The 24,163-nt window shown below is 37.2% G+C and overlaps 1 protein-coding gene across 1 annotated transcript; it reads left to right on the top strand.

The window, feature by feature from the left end:
- The first annotated feature begins 953 nt into the window (after positions 1–953).
- On the top strand, positions 954–23,935 carry ATP6AP1L (ATPase H+ transporting accessory protein 1 like). The gene is made up of 7 exons (XM_032847261.1): positions 954–1,119; positions 7,807–7,850; positions 8,107–8,168; positions 9,716–9,951; positions 16,359–16,409; positions 18,800–19,040; positions 23,546–23,935. The coding sequence occupies exons 1-7, from the start codon at positions 1,025–1,027 to the stop codon at positions 23,846–23,848; spliced, it is 1,032 nt and encodes a 343-aa protein (XP_032703152.1). The 5' UTR covers positions 954–1,024; the 3' UTR covers positions 23,849–23,935.
- Positions 23,936–24,163: the final 228 nt, after the last annotated feature.

Raw genomic sequence — 24,163 nt, 5'->3', positions numbered from 1 at the left:
GGGCTTGACCCCAGGGTGCTGAGGTCATGACCTGAGCCGAAGGCACAGCCTTAACCGTCTGAGCCACCCAGGTGCCCCTGACAATACTATGTTTAAATTACTGTAGCTTTGCAATGTATTTTTAAATCAGGAAGTGTGACACTTCCAGCTTTGTCCTTTCTCAAGATAGATTTGGCTGTTTAGGGCCTCGATATATCTTTGCAACAGTTCTTCGAGTAAAATACTTTTGTCCCCACTCTGCAGATGGGGTAACTAGAGCTGTGAGTGCACTTGAGGGGTGTCTGACTCCAAAGTCAGTGCTCTTTACCATTATATTCCAGATCTCTTAGCACATGGAGAGTCATGAATTTAATAGGAAAATGTGAAGTAGGACACATATGTAAAATTAAGTAAGTTTCAGAGATTTTTATCATTTATTCACCTGAAAAATATATGTAATGATATATATTTTGTAGATTTTTGAGGAGAATATAATAGCTTCCTGAAAAGCAGTATGAGATTCTTACTAAGAGTTAAGAGTATCAAAAACAGTGCTAGTTACAGGCACCTGGGTGGCTCAGTGGGTTAGAGCCTCTGCCTTCGGCTCAGGTCATGATCCCAGGGTCCTGGGACCGAGTCCCAAGTTGGGCTCTCTGCTCAGCAGGGAGCCTGCTTCCCCCTCTCTCTCTGCCTGCCTCTCTGCCTACTTGTGATCTCTGTCTGTCAAATAAATAAATAAAATCTTCAAAAAAACCCAACAATGCTAGTTTCTAAAAAGAGGTTAATTGAAAATCTGCTCCCTAATAATCTTTCATGAATAAGCAAACATCCTAAATAGATCCACTGCTTTCACTCTACACTCTAAATTAAGCAGTATCAGGCCCCTCCCTCCACCCTCTCCCATGCATAATGCATCCTGGGAATATGGTCTTTTTATTGGTTGAATATGTTGTCAGTCACAAGACATGGAAAATACTGCCTCTGCTCTTTTTGCATTTAAGAATTAACAGATGTGCTTGCTTTGAAGAAATTGATTCATTTCTTGATGGGAAGAAAAATCTTCTTTAGTTTTTCACTTATCTTTTTATGTATAGGATTTTCATTAACTTTGGATCAGATACTTGCCAGGAAGAATGTAAGGTGAGTAACTGCACGTTTTTTTTAATTCAGTGCATCTGTGAACTTCAACACAAGTGTGAAATTAGATGGTTCTGTAATTTCTTTATATTGTTGCACAGTTATATTTGTTTATAATTCAAATTGGTTAGATTAGATCATTCTGTAGCTAATAAAATCATTGAACTAGAGTTTATAAATAAGAGATGAAAATACAGTATTTATTATAAGAGGCAAGAATTATTAAAAATGCACAAGAAGCATTTGTATTATGTATCAAAGTATATATGTGAGAAAATGACTCAAATCAGTGTTCAGGTTTCTTTTATACTTACAAGTAAATATTCATTTGATGGTTTTCTCCTGCTATTTTTACAAGAGAAGAGAACAAGGAAAAATTTAAAAACCTCAGAAATACATAACCTGTTCTTCAAAGAAAAGGTGTCAAATCATTTTAACTGGTAGGAGACAGTAGTTGTTTGGAGTACATACTGTTGAAAACTAACAAGCAAAACTTCTATTTCTGTATCCTTTGTCTTTTAGCTCTTTCCATCCGTGTGAGGGAGTCTATAGAGATTTATCTATAAGGGAAGATATTCAGAATCTGAATAACAGTTAGCTTATGTTCTGTCTCCTAATTGCTCATCATGTGTCATTACAATAAATATCAGGGAATTTAGTGCAAACACAAAGGATAGCGCCAAGTAGGATGGTCTGCCAAAACTTGTGTTAAAGAATCTTTAGGTCACCAGCTGATAAAAACTATAAGTACAGGCATATCCTATTTGTTTTTCCCATTGTTTCTAAATCAGTTAGTGCTTTCCCTCAAGTTCATTTTCAAATAACAAGAGACCTATACTTCTTAGGTTATTAAAGCTTAGTAAGGTTTCCTTACTTTGTTTTTACAGAGATGACTAATTTGTGTATTACACTGGTAAAATGTACACCAAATACTATAAAAATCCCAATTCTGTTTTTGAAGCAAGGTTAATGGGTTTAAATAATCTCAGCTTCAGAAGGGACCCTAGAAATCACATCAATTGATGATCATTTGAATCTAATAATGTAGCATATTAATTTATTATGAAAGAAACAACAGTTGCTATTTTGTGAATGTCTTCTAAATCATAGATCTGAAATTTAAAATATCTCAGTTTTATGGGTCAATTCAAGGTTCTTAAGTCTCTAGGAGGGATGACTGTATTTTAAATTAATAGTTGTTTCCTAAGCTTAGAGAGAGTAGAGGTCAGCACTCTTTTTTACATATTGCTTCCTCAAACTGGGTTTAAACAATTCCTTTAACAAAAGGAAATCTTTTGTCTCTCACACAGCATCCTTTGTGATCTCTCTTTTCTACTTCTCTTTCAGACTTTGTTTGTTTCTTAAATCTGTTCATTCATTCATGCATGTAGCACATATGTTTTTAATACTTGGTACTTTTAAATAGCTAGGTGCTGTGCTAGGTACTGGGTCTACAATGGTGAGCAAAACAGATCTAGTCCCTGCCTTCATGAAGCTTTAAGTCTGGTGGAGGAGGTACTCTTATTAGTCAAAGTGAATCATGCTGTGAAAGAAAAGTGTGGGAGGCTATGAGCGCGTCTAACAGGCAGATCTTAACTGGTCTGAGATGGTAGAAATAGTGCTCTTAAGGAAGTGACATTTAAGCTGTGATCTGTAGCAAAGGGAGGAAGCGGAGAAGGGGAGGAGGAGGGGAGGATAGAGAACATTCCAGGTGGAGGGAACAGCAAATGCTGACTCTTATGAGAGAAGAAGGAAACATGAAGCCTTCAAGGAGCTGAACTAAAGACGGCTGGTTTAGCTAGAACAGACAGGGTAAGATGTCAGCTGAGGTGAGTATAGTTAGCTTGTCTTTCCGGGCCGCAGAAGCCAATGGTGGGAATGTGGTCTTCATCCTGCACAGAGCCATGACAGAGCTGTTTCACCTTCACCTTCATGAAGGTATTACTTTGCAGACTCATGAGGGACCACCGCGTATTTTAAAAAATATGGCACCAGCCACTACAAGCTTCGGGCTCTTGATTACTTTTCAAAGGTATTGCAGAGATCCCTTTTACTGAGCAAGGACTGGAATATTTTAGAGACAGTATAGGTTTTGTTTCTTTATTTTTTTCTTTAAAAAATTTTTTTTAACCAGTGTTCCTCAGTTTATTCACATGGATAACTTTAACCAGTTAATTCTTTACAATTCTTACTTTAGTTCAGAGATTTTGTAGTGATGTGAAAATGTGTGTGTGTGTGTGTGTGTGTGTGTGTGTGTGTATAAAAGATTTTATTCATTTATTTGTCAGAGAGAGCGCATAAGCGGGGTGGGGGCAAGGGGTGGGGAACAGCAAGCAGAGGGAGAAGCAGGCTCTGTGCTGAGCCAGGAACTTGATGTAGGGCTCAATTCCAGGACCTGGAGGAGATATGACCTGAGCCGAAGGCAGATGCTTAACCATCTGAGCCACCCAAGTGCCCCAGAAGTCATCTTTTTAAAAAGAAGAAATTAGAAAAAAACATCAAAGTAATGCATGTACATGGTTTTAGGAAAATCAAGTGTTACCAAGACACATAATAAATTATCGAAAAAGAAGTGTCTCTCATTTAGTCAGCTTCTCTAGTAACAAACAACTTCAGGTTTCCAGAATCATATGATCGCAAACATTTATTTCTCACTCATGTTACCTGTTGATAGCTGTTCAGTGGGCTGTTGCAGGCCTGATCTAGCTGTTTCCCATGTCTTGTCATTCCAAGGCCTAGACTGAAACAGCAGTACCGGTTTGGGCCCACCATTACCATGGCAGACAGAAGAGGACAAGGAGGTGACAGACACATGTAGCACCTTGAAATGTTTCTGCAGAGCTGGTACACTGTTGCTTCCACTCATGTTCCAATGACTTGACCAAGAAACATAGCTGAGACTTATTGTGGGGCAGGAAATATTCTCTACATACAGGGAGGTACTGCAAAGCAAATGGCCAAGGGCAAGGATATATACATCTCGGATTATTTCCAGGGAGTTGGGGACAACCATACAATCCACAACACTGCCACGTTATTTAAATATATGTAGGGGATTTCTCACTTTGTACATTTTATCTTATTTTTTTTAAAGATTTTTTTATTTATTTACTTGAGAGAGAATGAGTGAGAGAGAGAGCACGAGTGGGGAGCCCGATGTGGAGCTCGATCCCAGGACCCTGGGACCACTACCTGAGCTGAAGGCAGACACTTAATCTATTGAGCCACCCAGGCGCCCCTCAATATATACCTTTTCAACATTGTCTAACAACTTCCTATTCTTGGTGACAAGTTTTTGCCTCCAACACTGCCCTCACCTTCCTATTCTTCATACCCCCCCACACACCCCTCTAATACATAGTAACATTACTACTTTCAGGTAAATCTATGCTGGCATCAGTGTGACTATGCACATGTTATTCACTGACAAGCCAGTTAGCGTACTATAATTGTTTCTTTTTCCTTTGTACAGCTCTTTCCTTTTCTCTTAAGTTAAAGATTACACTTTTTTGTTTGCAATATTTAAAAATATATGTATTCTTTTTTGATTAATTTATTTATTTGAGAGAGAGAGAAAGAGAAGGGGAATGGGAAGAAAGAGAGGGAGAGAGAGAATCTCAAGCAGACTCTATGTCAAGTGTGGAGTCTAATGTGGGGCTTGATCTCCCAACCCTGAGGTCATGAACTGAGATGAAGCCAAGAGTCTGATGCTTAACCAACTGAACCTCTGAGGAAAAAATATATGTATCCTTAATTCTTTTTGCAAGTCCCCTCAGCTCTCATGTAGTGTAGCATCTCAAATCCTTTTACCTAGAGCCCTCCTTCTAGGTCTCCTCTTTGGAGCTCTTTTGTCCTCTTGATCTGGATTGATGCTCTCTAGGTCTGATGTTTAGTCGGCATCCTGAAGTTTCTCTTCCTCACTCTTCTACGTTAGAGCCTCTGTTGGTTAGTGCCTGTGCTTTCCTCTTTCTCGGTTTCCTCTCAGTTTACTAGAGCACATCCTCCTTTAGCTTCTGTGAAAGGGTGTGAGAGATATCTTTTCTGAATCCTTGCATGATTCTTGTTTTTTGTTTGGTTTGGTTTTCAATTTCTGAAAACTAATAGGATGCTTTCCTTATCCCAAGCTCTAAAATATTACAAGTACCTCATCTCATAAGTACAACTTAAATGGGTAACAGAGTTCAATGTATAAGCTAAAACTTTAAAACTTCCAGATAAAACACAGGAGAAAATTTTGTGACATTATGTTAAGGAAATGGTTTAGACTCAGAAACACAGACAATAAAAGAAGAAAAACAAATACATTAGACATTATGAAAATTAAAATGTTTCCATTTTGGAAGTCACCATTAAGAAAATGAAAAAGAAAGACAGAATGGAAGAAAATGTTTTCAGTACATATATCTGACACAGGACTTGTACCCGTGCAGAAAACTCTTTCAATTCAATAAGAAGAGGACAGTTAACATAATTTAAAAATTTGATAAAAGATTTAAACACATAGTTCATATAAGAAAATACATGAATGATGAATAGGCATGAGAAAAGATGCTCACTCGTTAGTCATCAGGAATGAAAAACTATAATGTGATAGCAGCCCATATGTATGAGAATGGCTGAAATCAAACAGATTTACAGTACAAATACATTACAAGAATGTGGGGCCACATAAAAGCTCATAGAGTGAAATTGATTGGGAGTTTTGTTAAAAGTTAAACTTTTACTATATGACTCAGCCATTCCTCTCAGTATCTATTCAAGAGAAACAAAAAAATATTCCATATAAGCCGTATACACAAATATATTTATATCTTTATTTGTAGTAGCCCCAAACTAGAAACATCATAAATGTCCATCGGTGAATGCCTACATAAACAAAATGTGGTATATCCACACAGGAAAACATTTCTCAGCAATAAAAAGGAATGGAATATTGATCCATATAATAACCCCAATGAATTCTAGTCATTATGTTTAGACTGAAAGAAGCCAAGCACTGAAGAATATATATGATTCCATTTATAATTCTAGAAAATGCGAACTATAGTGACAGAAAGCAATTCTTTAGTTTTCCTGTGGCTGAAGGTGGAGGGAACATCTCTCTACTGCAGGAGTGCATGGGGAAACTTGTGGTATGTAAAGATATTCGTATCTTTATTATGGTGGTATGTCATGGATATATGCATATGCCAAGACTAATCAGATTATACACATTTGAGTGGGTGTAGTTTATTGTACTTAAATTATATCTCAGTAAAGTTGATAAAGTGAGAATAAGTTTGCATACATGCAGGAATTTATTAATAACAATGAGTAGACATCATGGTCACCGACTTGTCATCTTCAGAAATTCTCATTAGATAATAGAGATTGTATTGCCAAGAGAATGATGCATTCATTGTGTAATTGGTTCCACATAATTCATTTTAAAGCATTTTATGTTACAGATTTAGTAACTCTTGAGCTAAAATTATGTTTTGCATATGGACCATGTTATGTAATATGTATATATATTTCTCTAATTGTAAGTATATTGAGTTAATATAATAATTATTTATATAGGTCTTGGATAGCAATCTCTTAAATATAGAATTTGATCTACATTCTTATATACTACAAGGTACAAGTTCTGAAAATTTTTAAATATACAATAAACAAAATTTTTATGATATTTATGACACAATTAGAGATTTAAGCCCTGATATGATAGTTAATGTTAAAGAAATTATTAATATTTTCTAGATGTAATTGGGCTATTATTATAAAAAGTCCTTATCTTTTAGAAATACATACTTAAATCATATAATATCTGATATTTCCTTCAAAGTAATACCAGAGAGGGGAAGTGGGTGAGATCATGGGTGAAACAAGATTGCTTATAACGTGATAATTACTAAAGCTGGATGGTGGGTGCAAGTACCTGGGGGTGGGAAGAGGGCTTATGTTTTTCTATTTATATTTGTATGTGTTCACAATACTCTATGATAAAAGATGTATAGATCTTCTAAGTTAGGGTCTAAGTTATAATTACATAAGGAAATATTTGTGATCTATTTTTAAGTTGAAGAAAATTTTGCAGGCTCCAAAACAGGATGTTTACATATACCTGTTTTTGAGTTTTATAAAAAGTAAATTTATGTGCATTGTGTGTTTAGAGTTCTGTGTTTGTGTGTGTGTAGAGTAAAAACCTGGAAGGATATACATTATAATTTAAATCCCCATAATTTTCAGAAATAGCTTTGTGGTAATTGAGAGTCTTTTTTTTAATAAAAAGGATTGAATATGTTTGCTTTAATATAGTAACAGTACAGTGAGTATAAAATTTCATTGTAAAAGATTTTATTATGCTTCATTATTTGATTATTTGTTTACTATTTATTTTGGTTAGACCTCAGTGTTTAGCACACTACTTGGCACTTGGTAGGCCCTCAACCATAGTATTCAATGGATAAAATTAGGGTTGATATTTACAAATTTTAAGAAGTTCTGACTTTTCCTTATTTTCTTTGAAGAACATGTATTATTTTTTAAAATCAGAAATTCACTAGGAAAAAGTGGACAGTTTTTGATTTCTTTTAAGTTTCTATCTTCTCTTGAGATGTAAGAAACAAATATCCTCCTTAAAACTTCCTATGAAATCTGAAATATAGATCTTTGTTCAGCATCTTTTTTTATTTTTGTTTTTTCTAGTTTCATCTCTCGAACATCTTTAAATAAAGAAGTGGTTATAAACGGTAAGAACTGTATTTGCCGGTATGATTCCTTGAAGGGTTGAGGAAAAGGGTGTTGTTTGTGTTGGGCTTCTCTGAATATGGTGATTGGAGCAGGAGTATTTCATGTAAAAATCTCTTAAACTGGTGTATTCTAAGGTTATGAGCCAGAAGAGGCCCAAGCCTCGTATATTTTATAGTGCTTGCATTTTAGTATCATTCAGGTACATTAATCAATCAGTGACATTTAGCCTTTGTATTCATATCATTTATTTGACAGATAAGCAGAGTAATGGAGATGTGAACCCAATCCAGAATTTCACAACAGTACCAATCACTCAGGTAAGAATATATTAGAAAACTAGGTTGTATCTTTAAAAAAAATTTTTTTAAACACAATTGAATTAGGTCAGAAAAAATGTGAAAATATAAATAATAATTTTTTAATAACTAACATTCTTGCTTAAGCTTTGGGGGGAGAATGGTTTATGGTAGTCTTCTAGTAAATAAAAAACTAAAGTTTTACTTGCTCTTGTGTATTTTCATTACAATATTCAGTTTCGCTTTTGTTGCTGTCCAGAGAGGATCACTATAGTGAGAGTTTATCTTTGGTTACTGGTAAGCTTGGATTGCTACTACCCCTTTAATTTCTCTTTTAGCTGTACTTATATTGGAGTAATTGGTATGGAATAGTTGATCTAGGTAAGTGGATTTTCTTTCAGATATCTGTGACTTCAATAATGAAGTGCATTGTCTCAGATTTCGTAAGACGAAGAATGATGTTAGAAGACCCTGCTAGTTTTTATATATTCCATGATCTGGAGCTGCACTGTCCAAGGCAATAGCCACTAGCCACATGGGGCTATTTAAATTTAAATTCAAATGAAGTAATGTTAAGTGAAATTAAAAATTAATCTGAGTTGCACTGCCTCCATTTCCAGTACCATAATAGCTACAGAAGTCAGTGGCTGCTGCACAGGACAGTGCAGATACAGACTATCTAATTTTGCAGAATGTTCTGTTGGATATTAGTGGTCTGGAGAATTAGGCTTGATATCTAGAAACCTCTTGTTATGTTTGTTTGCATGTTAATTTCTTAATTTTAAAATCTTGCCTTATTTGGGTACTTATTTCCTGAAGAGATAAATTACTGCCATTAGTTCATGGCATGGTGAATTTTTGTTTTTAATTACTAGACTTTTTTTTTTTTTGAGTAGTCTTAAAAGGGTTTACAGAAGAAATTGAACAAAATAGGAGATTCCCATATGGTCCCTCAATCCCTCCCCCTCCAGTTTCCCCTTTGTTTAACATCTTGTGTTATTGTGGTATATTTCTTAAAGTCAAGGAACAAATATTGATACAATATTATTAAGTAAGGACCATGGTTTACATTCGGATTCACTCTTCGTGTTGTATATTTTGTGGGTTTTAACAAACGTATGATGATATCTGCCTACCAGTATGGTATTTTACAGAATTATACTTTTGTGGCCTTAAAGATCTGTGTCCCACCTATTCATCCCCATTATCTCTCCCAGCCTGGTAACTTTTTGAAGTCTATATTGCTATTATTATTATTTGTAAAGTTGGCTTTTTTTTTTTTTTTTTTAACAATTTAGTCGTTTCCAATTTGGGTGCTTTGTAGAAGCACCCAAAGTGTAGGTAGTATAGGTAGATTCGTATACCTTTCAGGTATACCTATCAGTTTAGGCTTGTTAAATGATTAAGATGGGCCCACCTATCATCTCCTTTGTCTCACAGTAGCATGGACTCTGGAGTGAGAGAGATAAAAGTTTCAACAGGTTGTAAATAAGTCTTTTTGCTCCAAGAAGCGTATTGTGCCGTGGAAAAAAACCTGTCTCTTAAACTTTGTTTGTTTGGTTAACTAGACTCTCAGCTACACTCTGAGCAGACATGGACATTTAGAAAAAGAACCTTGGAATGCATTCAGCCACCATAGCCCAGTTAATGTCTCCATGGATGGAATTCCCTGCATTCTTTTCTGGGCCAAAGGAATAACAATAAAATTTAAGAATCAGACCTGGCTGGACCTTACAGATGAAGCTTTTGGCCAGAAGACAACAGTGGACATTAGCAACTCAAACTGCAGTGAAGAAAGTGCCATGTAAGTTGACTGCTTTGCTTGAGGAGACCCTTAGAGCAATTGTAGTCTGTTAACTGGGAAGCCAAGTTTTCTGACATTTCAGAAAACTGAAGTAGGTTCCTCTATAGTGAACTTGAAACACATCTCTGATGAAATGTTTAATGTCTAAAATGAAAGAAAAAAATCAGAAATTAATTTAAAAAAACTTTTCCCCAAGCAATTCTCCTGTTAAAATACCTTGAGGAAAATCAGGGTTGTGAAAGTGAAGGTTTTCCAAATTCATTCTGAAAAATGAACAGGATTCCAGGCTTGGTATCAACTCCAAATGTGAGATGTCCAATGACTTTTGTCCTAGCAGGAAGAACTCATGTATCATGCAGCAGAGTCATACATTTTCTAGTGGGTAAAAAAAGATAAGGCTGATTGTAGCCAGGGCAGATTTCTGCTTCTAGGGAGTGTTCTGAAATAGTGGAACGTTGCCAGTTTGCAAATGTACAAGGGTACCTTTGAATGGCTGTATTTCAGAGAATTCTTTAGGACATTTGTTCAAAATGATTTTAATAATTTCTTTTGATTTGAGATAAGCAGATTAAAAAATATCCCTTTTGAAGAGGAAATCAATTTCCAGTACCTTTCTCTGCTTTCTAGTCATCCAAGCAAAAGTTTTTGCTTATATTTGTTTTGGTCGAGGAGTAAGTCTGGCATATCCCACTTGCTTTCTGTAACTCTTGCTTTCAACATTTGCTGGTATAATAAAAGCTTTTGGAAGATTGTCTGCATTTGTCCTGGCTGGTTTAGATGGGCAGAATGCTTTGTATATTCTCTGTGTGTGTGTGTGTATTCATTTTATATACTTTGGCTGGAAATACTTTTTTACTACTGAACTTTACTTTTCATTTAAAAATTTTTGATGATGGGTAAAAATGGATTGTATTAATATTACAAGTTTTAGTAAGTATCTTGCTCTTCAGAATGATTATCTCTTATTAGGAAATTAGGAAATTATAAGTATAAGAATCCGGAGTCCTCCCAGATTTGTTTATTCTGTGGCAACACAGACTACCAGAGACTCCAGCACTCCTGAGCGTTTAGGACTTTATCCTTGGGCTCTAATTAATTCCCTACAGGGCTCTTTATTTGTGGTCAGCTGCCTGGAGAGAGCCTGATTGCCTGGGGATCATCTTGCCTGTCTGTGGCTGACTGGCCTGCCTTGATTCCATTTATTCTTACCCCAGGATATTTGTGGGGAAGATCAGAGCACCACAGTTTTTTGTTTTTGTTTTTGTTTTTGCTGGGCTTTAGAAATCTTAATGATCACTGGGAACTCAGAGACCGAGAGAATGAAAAGTTGGCTTCTAGTGCCAGTTCTGCCAGTGAGCTTTGTGACTTTACAGATAGGAGACACCATAGGATCATCATCTATGAATGGAGATGATGGCATTTATTAGTTGTAATAGGCCTGAAGCATTTGCCTTGGGCCGGGCACAATATCTGTTATTCCTCACAATACTATTGAGTCACAGACTGTTACCATCCAAAAGCAAGGCACGTAGAGGTTAAGGAATTTGATAAGATCATACAACTTATTTGGTAATAGAGCTGGGACCTAAAGTTCATATTTTTTTTTCTTTTAAGATTTTATTTATTTATTTGACAGAGATCACAAGTAGGCAGAGAGGCAGGCAGAGAGAGAGGGGAAGCAGGCTCCCCACCGAGCAGAGAGCCCGATGCGGGGCTCATCCCAGGATCCTGGGATCATGACCTGAGCTGAAGGCAGAGGCTTTAACCCACTGAACCACCCAGGTGCCCCTAAAATTAGTCTTTAACAATGATGTTTTACATCCTCTTTCTTGGCTCTGTCTCATTGCATTGTGAAAATCAAATTGGGAAATGGATGCATGAGAACTTTGAGAACTCTTCAAGTGCTATGCAAAGTAATAATATTATCTTCCTAACATACTAATGATAACTGGAGTAAAATAGTGCCTATGCCTTGTTACCTGGTGAAGGGACCTAGGGAAGCTTTGGTTTTCAGGATGCACAAAGGAATGATTGGTGGGACCTGATCTTCTGCTTGGTTAGCATCTACATATTCTACTAGGATGCGTCCTGAGTGAGCAACATCTACCTCCTGGAGTCCTGTCCAGGCGAGTGTGCGGACATCCTGGACAGCCCACCCATGGGGATGAATGGAAGGCTTTCCAGTACATGAGGCATGCAGGGACCAGATACTGAGACCATCCCTCATTCCTGTGAATCATGGATGTTAGTGAGATGCCTTTGTTCTGCTGGCAAGGAAATCTTATATTCTCAAGAACCAGGGAGGGAGTTGCTGAAAGAATAAACCCAAGTAAAGACATAACCATGTAAGGTCAAAAGCATAGATTAAAAAAAGGTGACCTCGTTTTAGTGCTTGGAAACAAAATGTTCAGGGAAAGGCAAAGTGTTGGCAGACTGATTTGCTACGGAAATCTTTCTAAATAGTGAAAGCCCTACAAACAGAGCATAATACGAGCATCTGGGGGTATTTTGAACTTAGGCAATTATGGCCTGAATAATTCACAGTCTGTTTTAAACGTGGGAGGTTGGGACACTTGGAAGAGTAAAAGCAGGTCTCTTTTGAGTGACTTGCTAGATTGTATTTCTCCTTCGTGTTCCCAGGTTATGGTGCAGTGCCTGGCACTTAGGAGAGTCTCACTGAATGGTTGTTGAATTTGCTGTGTTGAAATCAGGCACGTTCTTTACTCTGCAGCAGAGCATGTTAGCAGCTTTCACGGAGATCATGACTGCTGGAGAAAGCTCTTGGAGTACCACAAGCTTAGAGGCCATGGAGCTGCTCCATCAGGAAAAGGGGACAGCAGTTAGGTGGATTCAGTATGGCCTTGCTTTGAGGTTTAGTTCGTCAGCTACACAGTCATTTTATGGATAGCCAAGCTATTCTTATTCTTTGGAAGAAGTAGAGAAATTTCTGTTAAAGTTAGTGACCAGTCAAATTTGTAAAATACTATTCAAGAAAGAAATTTTATTTCATTAAAGTATTTTAAGTACTTTGTAATAGACTATGAGAATATTCTTAGAGAAAGGCCTTTTTGGAGACTTGCTTTACTGAATAAATCAGCTTATAAAATGTTCATAAATGGGGGCATCTGGTTGGCTCAGTGGGTTAAAGCCTCTGCCTTCGGCTCAGGTCATGATCCCAGGGTCCTGGGATCGAGCCCCACATCGGGCTCTCTGCTCAGCAGGGAGCCTGCTTCCTCCTCTCTCTCTCTGCCTGCTTCTCTGCCTACTTGTGACCTCTGTCTATCAAATAAATAAATAAAATCTTTAAAAAAAAAAGTTCATAAATGAATGCTTCTAATGTATCTAAGCTTACAGTGTTAGGAAATAGAGATAATTCTCTTAGTAACTTTATCTGGTTTATTTTATAAATATACAAAATATTCCCCTTTCCCCATAAATAGTATGATAATTAATTTCAGCTCAATCACTGACATTTCTATTTCTTGATAGGTAGGACCAAACTAATGAGATTACATTTGTGTGATATTGTTTCCAAGCTTGTAATTGAGCATTTATGGTTATACACTTTTGCTTTTTTGGTTTTATAATGTATGTTGAGGTGTTATAAATTCTGTACATTATAATGTCACATAGCTGCATATCCTTTCTGTATTTAAAATTTTCACATTTTCTCATTTCAATTCTTTAGCTTTTTCTCATTCTTATTTTTCAACCTTACTGAAATATTAATAAAATACACTAAACTGCACATATTTAAAGTACACAGTTTGATCAGTTTTGACATATTTGTACACCCACAAAACCATTACTACGATCAAAACAACAAGCATTTTCATCACCCTAAGAAGTTTCCTTGTGCCCTTTGTAATCTTTCCCTCCTGCCACTCCCAGGTCACCCCTCCAGGTAACCACTGGTCTGCTTTGTATAGTTATAGGTGAGTGTGCGTTTTCTAGAATTTTATATAAATATAATCATATAGGGGCACCTGGGTGGCTCAGTTGGTTAAATGTCTGACTCTTGGTTTTGGCTCAGGTCGTGATCTTGAGGTTGTGGGACTGAGCCCTGCTTGTGCTCAGTGCAGAGTCTGCTTCAGATTCTTTCTCCTTCTCCCTCTGCCCCTCCCTGCTCTCATACACTCTCTCCAAAATGTATAAATAAAATCTTTAATAAATAAGTAAATAAATATAGTCATATGGTGTATACTCTTTCATTCTGGCTTCTTTCACTTAACATGATATTTTGATATTCTTCTACATTGTTACACATATCAAAGTCAAAGTGATGTTTCTTTTTAACTGCTGAGTAGTAAGTATTCAATTATATGGATAGACTACAACTTATTTATCCCTCCACCTCTTTTTTTTTAATTTAATTAATTTATTTGAGAGAGAGTGAAACAGTGAGAGAGGGGGGAGGGTCAAAGGGAAAAGCAGACTCCCCACTGAGCAGCGAGCCCATTGCGGGACTCCGTTCTGGGACTCCAGGATCTTGACCTGAGCCGAAGGCAGTTACCCAACCAACTCACCCACCCAAGTGCCTATCCGTCCACCTCTTGGAAATTTGGTTTTGCCTGCGATTTTAGATAGCTTTCTAAGGAAAGTTGCTTTAAACATTCATGTACAAGTTTTTGTAGGAGTGTATATTTTCCTTTTTCTTAAATACCTGCGAGTAGAATGGCTAGATCATATGGTATGTGTATGTTTAGCTTTTTAAGAAACTGCCAAATTGTTTTTTTAAAGTCATTGTATCAGTTACCTTTCCACTAGCATTGTATGAGGAGGTTCGATTTGCTTTACATTCTTGCTGACACTTGGTATGGTCAATGATTGTAAGGGAAATATTTTTGTTTCTTCATGGTTAGTAATTTCTGAACAAATTTGACTGGGACTTGGGTTAAAAAATAAGCCTTGGAGTTAGTAAGAGATTAACCACCTTAGATGAATGTGTTTACCTGTCAAAGAGTAATGAACCTCAGAACCATGGAAACATTCCAGTGCTTGGAAACATACAGAGGCTACTTGCTTTCTTCTTAGAGACAAATTTACATTCACCTTTATGGTAAACTATTTATTCCCATCCAAAGGCTGATAAAACTCATCAGCTTACATTGTGAGGTAGGTACCTAGTACTCTTTTCTTTTGGCATGCCAAGGAAAATCTTTGACACTAAGGAAGCAAGTGTTTCCCTCTCTCAAAGGGAACCACTGTCTCTCTCTTACATAAACTCCCAGACTCACAATTTTGGTGTTCCTCACTTATATTACAAATCGCAGTATGAACAGGATGACATCTGACTCTCATCATGTTGCCCAGGCACAAGAATTGGGTTAAAAGGGGAATCAATGTGGTTATTGCTATGAATTGGTAATACCCTGTCTCATATCCAGGAAATCTTGTGTTGACTTTCAGAAAAGTGTGAATAATGTGGATATTAATAGCTTAAGAATAGGTTCTTTTTTGAGAGCAAGAATGTGGGGAAAGGACAGAGGGAGAGAGAGAATCCCAAGCAAGCCCCTTTCCCATTGCGGAGCCTGACACAGGGCTTGATCTCACGACCCTGAGATTCCCACCTGAGTGGAAACCAAGAGTTGGATGCTCAACCGACTCAGCCACCCAGGCACCCCAAGAGTAGGTTCTTAAAAAAAAAAGTTTTAATTATTTCAATTACTGTACCATGATGCTTTTATCTTATTGTGGTTTTATTTTATATTTTATTGATAACTAAGGATGCTGAGCATTTTTTCATGTATTTATTAGCTATATGTATATCTCCCTTTGTGGAGTGCTTGTCTTTTCACTATTTTTAAGCTAAGTTGTTTTCTTATTATTGAGTTGTTAGTTAATTATATTCTGGATACCAGTAGTTAGTTAATTATATTCTGGATACTAGTTCTTTGTCTATATGTATTGTGGAAATATTTTCCCTTGTTATTTGGCTAAGATTTTTGTTTTCTTAACACTGTCTTTTGAAGAGTAAAAATTCTGAATTTAAGGAAGTCCAGTATATCAATTTTTCCTTTATAGTTCATACTTTTATATTTTTTAGTTCTTTTAAATTAACATATAATGTATTATTGTTTTCAGAGGCAGAGGTCAGTGATTCATTAGTCTTATATGACACCCAGTGCTTATTACATCACATGTCCTCCTTAACGTCCATCACCCAGTTATCTCATCCGTCCACCCCCATCCCCTCTAGCACCCCTCAGTTTGTTTCCTATGATTAAGAGTCTCTTATGGTTCTATATTTTTTCAAGAAACTATTGGCTGGTTCAAGATTGTAAAATTGCTATATGTTTATTCTGTAAGTTTTATTATTTCAGTTATATTTTGAGGTAATTTATTAGTGTACTATGAAGTAAAGGTTATTTCTGTTCTGATGGACTGTGTTGTTTCTGTTTTCTTAGTTTGTCTCTGAAGTTTGGTGATGCTGAAATTCCCAAAGTTCTTGATATAAGGTAGGTGTGGATACAACTTTGAAGTGTCATAGGTTAGCCCTTCACATTGGCTCCAAGTAATTTATTCATTCAACATGTAGTATCAAGGGCCCACTATGTGCCAAGCAGTGATGTGTGAAATGCCACATATAACTAACTACACAGAGTCAGTAATATTATAGTGGGATCCTATAGGAATGATTTCTTTAGTTTCTACCAAAGCATCTATATCGATTTTTTCTTCTTCAGTTAGGTCTTAGAAATCACATGAACCTGAAAGTGTGGTACTCTTTTCCTCTGAGCAAAGAATTATGTAAAGCTCCAAAACCGAATCTCTGGTTTGAAGTTATTTTCTATATCGTGGCTTACAATGAATCACACATATCACTTCATAATAGCAAATAAAGTCTCTGTAGCTGAATTTCCCAGCAGACAATCCAGGCCTCCATTTTGCTGTGTTTATGTCTGGAAGAATGCATCTGCCAACAGTGGTTTATTCAAGTAGTTGGGAACTCCTCCAGGAGTGGGGGATGACTTCAAGGCATTACATTTTTTTTCTTATAAAAATAAAATGTTTCCGTTCCTATAGGACCAACCTTTTAGTGGAGATAAACAGCTGTGTCTTTAACATTACTTGAAAAAGCAGCAGGATGTGCTAGGACAGTCTTTCCTAAGCTGTGTTCTATGGAACACTTATGCTATGTGAAAATATTTATAAGATTCCCCAGGGAAGGGGTTCTCTGGTCAAATGTGTTTGAGAAAAACTTCATACCATGTTCTTCTCTTAGAGATTCACAGTATTAATTTGTATATTAAAGTAACTGTGAAGACATGCTTTTAAGGAAGATTGCAGCACTTGGTGACTTTAATGAGCCTCTCATTTCCTATGTTTATTTTGGAAAGCTCTTTCCTCAGAATATTTGCCTATATTTCATGGAACCACTATTGTTTCACTGGTCATAATTTAGAAAATACATGTCCTCATCTTTTAGATAAAATTTATAAGGAAAATAGAATCCCACAAGGTGAGGAAACATATACAAACAAAAATATACATATCTGTTTGATATAGGAATGAGTAGTTTTTATTCAGCTAGCACTTTTTTTCCTCAAAAGGAAAATGGCTTTATTATTTTTTTTCTGATGATAAAGGAATGTGGTAGATGCTCTCAGTACCCCATCTATATCACTTTGAGCTTTTCCATTTGAGAGCACTGTAGTCTACCAGCTCAACTTTGAACTGTCAGCTTTTCTTTGCCTAAAAGCTTTCTTTAGCCAAAGGGGTACACTGCCTCCCATCCCCACCCCAGCAACTCTGAACCAATGACTGAACGAAGTGTATAAATACCCCAGATCCCTCACCCAAGGGTCAGATAACAGGCATGTGAACTACCCTCATTCCCAATATACCCCATGAGTGTCAAACCCCACTTGCCCACAGTGGAAACTTGCTTAATAATGTGTCCTTTTGGAGTATCTTCCATTCTTCTGTCATTTTTCTTTTCCCCATTTGACATATTTTGAATTCCTAAATAAATTTGGGACTACCTCCCCCAAATACTTCCTTCTCTTCACATCATTGTCTCAGGGTCTGGTCTCTTGGAGCCCGATACATGACCAGAAAAGAAAACAAAACAAAACAAAAAATCAGAAAATACTTCTCTTTAAAAAGAACTTGAAAATCATTCATAATTTAACCAGCATTTTAATCATTATTAACATTTTATCTCTGTCCTTCCTGGATTTTTTTTTCTATGCAATTACACATTTGTTTGTTTTTTTAATGAAAAAAAATGATCATGGCATATTGTAACTTTATTATTGCTGGGGAATATTCCATTCTAAAATGGCTAAGAGTAAAGGCTGTAGTCTCAAATTGGATTCGGAGCCCAGGTCCAATACTCAATGTCCAAGTAGACTTGCACAAGCCATTTATTTAACCCCTCTGTGTTTTGATTCCTCCCCTGTGAAATGAGGATAATAATAGTGTCTACTTCATGTTAAAAAAAAATACACATAAAGAACATAGAAGGGTGCTTGATGCAGTAAAAGCTTTCTTTGGGTTATTTTTGACCATTATTTATTTAGCTAATTCTATATTAGTTTAGAACTTAGTTTTTTTCAACTTTTTTTGCAATAATAAAATCAAGTTTTGATTTTAAAAATTAAAATATAAAAGCTTTTTGTGTTTTTCTTTTCGAAGGAATTTGTACTATTCACTTTTGGGGTCTGCCCTATCATTTGCTTTCTTTCATACCTATTATCAGACAGGTTTAGCACTAGATGTAAACTCTCTGAGCCAGTTCTCCTACGTGACAAAAGAGGGTGCTATTGCACTGCTCATAGATGATTTCCTGTGTCTGCAAATATCAGAGTGCTTTAGGAGTAATACTGTTTGTAACCATTTTCAGATTCACCCTTACCAATTACAACAAGTTGTACCTCCAGAGCTGGTTTAGTCTGCAGCAAGTTGAGATTATTTTCAATAATTCAGTCCAAGCAACTTTTAATGCAACTGGCATATACGCTCCGTCGAGTTATTCCTACCATTGCCAGCGTGTCAGCAGCCTGCAGCGGTATGATGCCCTCTTGTTGCCCAGCTACACAGATGATATGTCAAGCCTGTGGGAGGTCACATTTGTTGATTTCCAGGTAATAAACTAAAACATATGCTCAGTGTACCTGTCTGTTTGGTGCCAAAGAAATCCAGTGTTGGGAAACACCTGAAATATAGATGTTTAAGGAAAAGAGAGGAATGGATACCTTTAAAATAATATTGGTATTTTTTCTTTATCTTTTAAGTCATGAAATGGAATAGGATAGAATATTCCTCTCCCTGTGCACTACCCACACTCTATGCACTGCCTCCCACCCCCCCCCGACTTGCTTTTACATTCACATTTATGTAGACACTAATAATTATCAATGAGGAATGCCAGCAATCTAAACTGGAGGGAAGCTGTGGCATGAAGCCCAGTGACTGACACTTCCTGGAGTGAGAGGCCCTTCTGGGGAGAGGAACTGTTGGATAATTATTTTATTTCCTTCAGGGAGTGGAGCAGTGATCCTATCAGGACAGATAAGCAGTACATCTGTAGCCTGAGTGACAGCTTTGGCAGCACAGGAATGGAACTGTCAGCCAAGAAGTAAAAATATCCCAGAGATCCTCTTGAAAGTATTTGAGGAAAGGCATGGGGGCATTAGACATTTCTTTTCACCACCAGAATCTCAGGCAGAGAGAGACGTCGGTCAACTTCCTCTGTCCTGTTAACCTGTGAAGAGAGCTTCACTCATTCTTCTAACTCACTGCAATAGGCATGGTTTTGCATGTCCCTCTTATGGGCACTTCCCAATCTTTTCCAAATGTAAATGTATTTACTTCCTCTTCCCTTCAGCTTGGAGAGGTGTGCAGCTTGGGGTAGGGAAAGAGCTTGCATTTTGGAGTTTGAAAGAAAGACTTGGTTTCAAACTGCTTGTCAGCTACCTGGGTAAACTACTTCACCCTCTTGATTTCTGGCCTTTCTTTTATGGAGGTAAAGTCATGGCCTTACTGTGTGGCAACAGCCAGGACTGTGTCAGGCATGGATTACCAGTAACTACTACTTATGAGTGCCCCTCCATCCTGTGTGTCAACACTCTTGTGGTTATTTTACACACTTTGTCTTTAAAAGTTATCATAATGTTGCAGGATTGCTGTCATTATCCCTGTTTTAAAAATGGGATGACTGAAGCTTTGATGATTACATAATTTTTCAAAGTGATATATCTGGTAAATGGTAGAAGCAGATTTTGAATTCTGTACTGTCTGACTTCAGAGGCACTTTATAATGTATATAATGTATATTTATCAATATTTTAAAAGTACATATTATTATAATTTTATATATATATTATATATTATAATGTAAATTATAATATATAATATATATTATATATATAATTATTATACATATTTTTATCATACATATTTCTCTCCCTTGCATTTTAAAAAGAGAAGCAGGCACAAAGTAATATTGAAAACAAGGAATAATTCACACAAAATCTTGCCTGATTGAGAGGAACTGACTGATTTATATCTCTTTCAGAAATGATTTAGGGTGATTTAGAGAAACACTGGAAGAAAACAGACTTTGAAAAATGCACAAACCACTTCACACCCATTAGGATGGTTATTATTAAAAACAAACAAACAAACAAACAAACAAATAAAAACAAGCAAACCCAGAACAGAAAATAACAAATGTTGGCAAGGATGTGGAGAAATTAGAACCCTTGTACATTGCTGGTGGGAATTGAAAATGGTGTAGCTGTTATGGAAAATGGTATGGTGGTAGGTCCTCAAAAAATTAAACCTAGACTTAACATGTGATTCTGGGTATATACCTAAAAGACTTGGAAGCAGGGACTTGAATAGATATTTGTATACCCATGTTAATAGCAGCATTATTGACAATAACCAAAAGATGAAAACAACCTAAATGTTCATTGATGGATGCATGGAAAAGGCTAGTGTATATGTGCAGTGGAATATTATGCAGACCTGAAAAGGGAGGAAATTCAGATACAGGCAACAGAACGAATGAACTTTGATACTGTGCTCAGTGAAATAAAGCAGACACCACAGGACAAATATTTGTATGAATTCACTTATATGAAATATCTACAGTAGTCAGATTTGGGAGACAAAAATTGGAATGGTGTTGTCAGGGAGCTGGGAGAAGAGGGGCAGGAGGAATTGGTGTTTAATGGACTTAAAGTTCACAAGATGAAAAGTTCTAGAGGTGGATGAAGGTGATGGTTACACAATAACATGAATGTACTTAATGTCACTAAACTGTACACCTAAAAATGGTTAAGTTGGCAATTTTTTTTGTTATGTATATTTTATAATAAAAATATTTTAAAAATGGGCAAAGACACGTGGCTTAAGAAAAACAAAGGAAGAAAAGATCAATTAGAGCCACCAGTGAGGTTGGTACACAAAACTGCAAGACCTTCTGTCTGATCTGGCTGGAAGTGGCACAGTGATTTGGCCGTGAAGCTTTGGAACATCCACTATAAGAAAGAATTGCTCATCTACATGTGCTTGGGGTTCAAAAGACTGTTGGAAGCATGCTTGTGGGGAGTACATCCATCGCTGGTAGGGTTGTGCCAGTATCTGTGACAGCAGCCTTACAGCGAACACAGCCATGGATGTCACAGGTGGGCCTTATTAAAACACCTTTGCTATAAGCACATAGTGGAGTGCAAGGTCAGTCCACGTAAGATGTGGTAGTGATAGTGATTCAGGTGTGTATATACCAAAGGCTGCATTCCACGTAGGTGGCTTTGCCCATCTGATTTATTCTAAGAAGAAAGTAGTGTGATGTCACATGCATGGCAAACTGAGATGCCTTTGGTGGGCCATCTGAGGACTGGTAAAGTGTAACCAGCATCACAAAGAGTATGTTTATTCGACTCTAATTATTTAATTTTTACTTCTTAAGAATGTTGGCTGTGTTGTTGGGTCTTCAGTTTTTCAATGGAAGCTAGAAGTCTGGATTTTAATAGGAAATTCTCAGGATGTCCAAAACCTTGGGGCTAACAAAACTCGCCGATGGGCTAGGTACAGGGTGTTTACAACCACTAGTCCAGAAAATGGATGGACAAGTTACCCTTTAGGCATTCTCCACAGATACTTTTCTCAACCAAGTTTTAAGAATGAAATAACAGTCAATGTGAGGACATTCTCTTTGGCTGGAGTTGCAGCATCAGGTGAGGCCAACTTTTGTCATTCTGTCAAGAGCGTGACTCTGCAGGCACTAGTCTGAAGAGAAGGCCACTTTGCCTCCAACATAGAGGGATGGGCCAAGGACGCCAGAAGCCAGGTCAAGAGTTTCCTTTTGGAGCTGGTTTTGGATTCAGTCTAGTGCACAGACAATTGGATGGACAAGGCCTCTAGTCTATGGCTACAGGCATTTTAGCATGAAAAAATGGCAAAGCACCCACTTAAGTCATAAAAATGAGTTCTCACTAAGCACTCATGGATAATTCAGTTTTTTGATGTACCTCTGTAAAACCAACCAGGTGACTGAGGTGATGTTGTATAGCATTCAGTTCTAAAAGCCAACTAGGTGTGGGAACTGTCTTCTACAAATGATTGCTCTCGTTTAGAGTAGTTCCCCTGTAGCTCAGTTTCTTTCATTGTGACCGTATTTGGATACAGAGCCTGTTGTCCCTTTCAGCCTCTACTAGTTCCAAGTATTTGAGCCACTTCGTTCACACATGTACGAAAGCTCTTCTTTCCATTCTCTGGGCAGGATGCAAATAGGGGCTGGTATGCAGCTCTTCCAAAAGCAGTACAAGTATGTATGGTACAACTGATAAAGAGTGGGTGGTGGTGTCGGACTTGTAGAGTTGTAAACTGATAAGTGAAGCCAGACTGCCTGGGTTTGAATTATAATTTCAGTGCACTTAAATAAGTGAAAAAGTAAAATGAATTGAAATATAAAATATCTTAACTGTACTTACTGCTACGGGACTCTGGGGAAGTTACTTAAATTTTCTGTGCCTCAATTTCCTCACCCATTCAATAGTAACATAATCATAGGCTCTTGTGATTTTTTAATGAGTTAAAGCAGTATCTACTACACAAAAAATCTTTGGTAGGTGTTAGCCTTTATTATCTGTATTTTGCCTCATTGGGGACTATGATAGCTTCTCTTAGGAGACTCTTCCTGTCCACTTCCTGTTAATAGAATCAAAGGCAGAGGAAGTGAGACTTAATTATTCTTTGTGAAATTTATGCTAACATTTATAAAATTTTGAGTGTACTTTGAATTTTAGAGACACCACAAAGTTATTTTTTAGATGAACTAGAATATTTCTAAGGATCAGATTAAGAGAGGTTTTACTTCAGAGACTTGAACTTCATGAGCCTCTTAATTATGATAACCATATATCTCAGAGTATCTGGGTCAGTCTTGATTGAAAATTGTTTCATTGTCCCCGTAAGCACACTCACATTTGTTAGATCATTTGCTCAAATTAGTCAGTAAGTAGAACTTACTACCCATTGTCTTAAATTTGGTTAATTAGGAGTCCAGAACCCTCAGCACAGGTGCAAAGTAGATCTTAGGAGAGAAAGATTATGTCACTTGAGCTCTTTGTCCTGACAGATCCAAGCCTTCACCATCAAGGGGAGGCAGTTTGCCAAGCCCCGAGACTGTGCCTCCTCCTTCTCGCCAGCCATTCTGATCGGCCTGGCCATGTCCCTGATCCTGCTGCTGGTGTTGGCCTACGCTCTGCACATGCTCATCTACCTGCGCTATCTGGAGCGGCACTATGATTTCCTCACCTCTCCGGCCCACTTCCCCCAGCTGAAATCTCGAGATGCAGCAGAAGAGAAGGAGTTGCTGAGGAGCCAGGGCGTCGAGTGCTATGAACTGAGAAGCCCACAGATCTGCAAAATTTATGTGTAACGGCACAGGCCCCTCTTCCTCATGAAGTCCACCATGGGCTCTGAAAGGAGTTATTTCTGTCCATCCTCTTTGACTTGTGATATAAAGTGTTTGCCTCATGGCTTGATTTAAAAAAAAAAAATGCAGAAACCACATTTTGGAGCATCCCCTGGCCTACTTAGAGAGACTTGAGACAATGAAAAAGTTGTCCCAGGAACCCCACAGAGATAAATATGATTGTTGCCCAAAAACTACTTTGAAAGCAAAAGCATATTTCAAGTTAGGAAGACAGAAAAAAACCAGTGATGCCACTTAGAGAGGGGAAAACATATTTGG

This window comes from Lontra canadensis, unplaced genomic scaffold, assembly GCF_010015895.1.
Source record: "Lontra canadensis isolate GAN:19392208 unplaced genomic scaffold, GSC_riverotter_1.0 scaffold4, whole genome shotgun sequence".
Taxonomy (NCBI): Eukaryota; Metazoa; Chordata; class Mammalia; order Carnivora; family Mustelidae; genus Lontra; species Lontra canadensis.
Note: the sequence above shows the minus strand (reverse complement) of the source record. Positions and strands in the feature narration are given on the sequence as shown.

What these genes read in the sequence shown, in the direction of transcription:
- ATP6AP1L (XM_032847261.1), top strand. Translation starts at nt 1,025, where the DNA reads ATGGGAAGAAAAATCTTCTTTAGTTTTTCACTTATCTTTTTATGTATA. An exon ending in CTTGCCAGGAAGAATGTAAG is followed by an intron (nt 1,120 to 7,806) that starts GTGAGTAACTGC and finishes TGTTTTTTCTAG; the next exon opens with TTTCATCTCTCGAACATCTT. An exon ending in CCCAAAGTTCTTGATATAAG is followed by an intron (nt 16,410 to 18,799) that starts GTAGGTGTGGAT and finishes AACCATTTTCAG; the next exon opens with ATTCACCCTTACCAATTACA.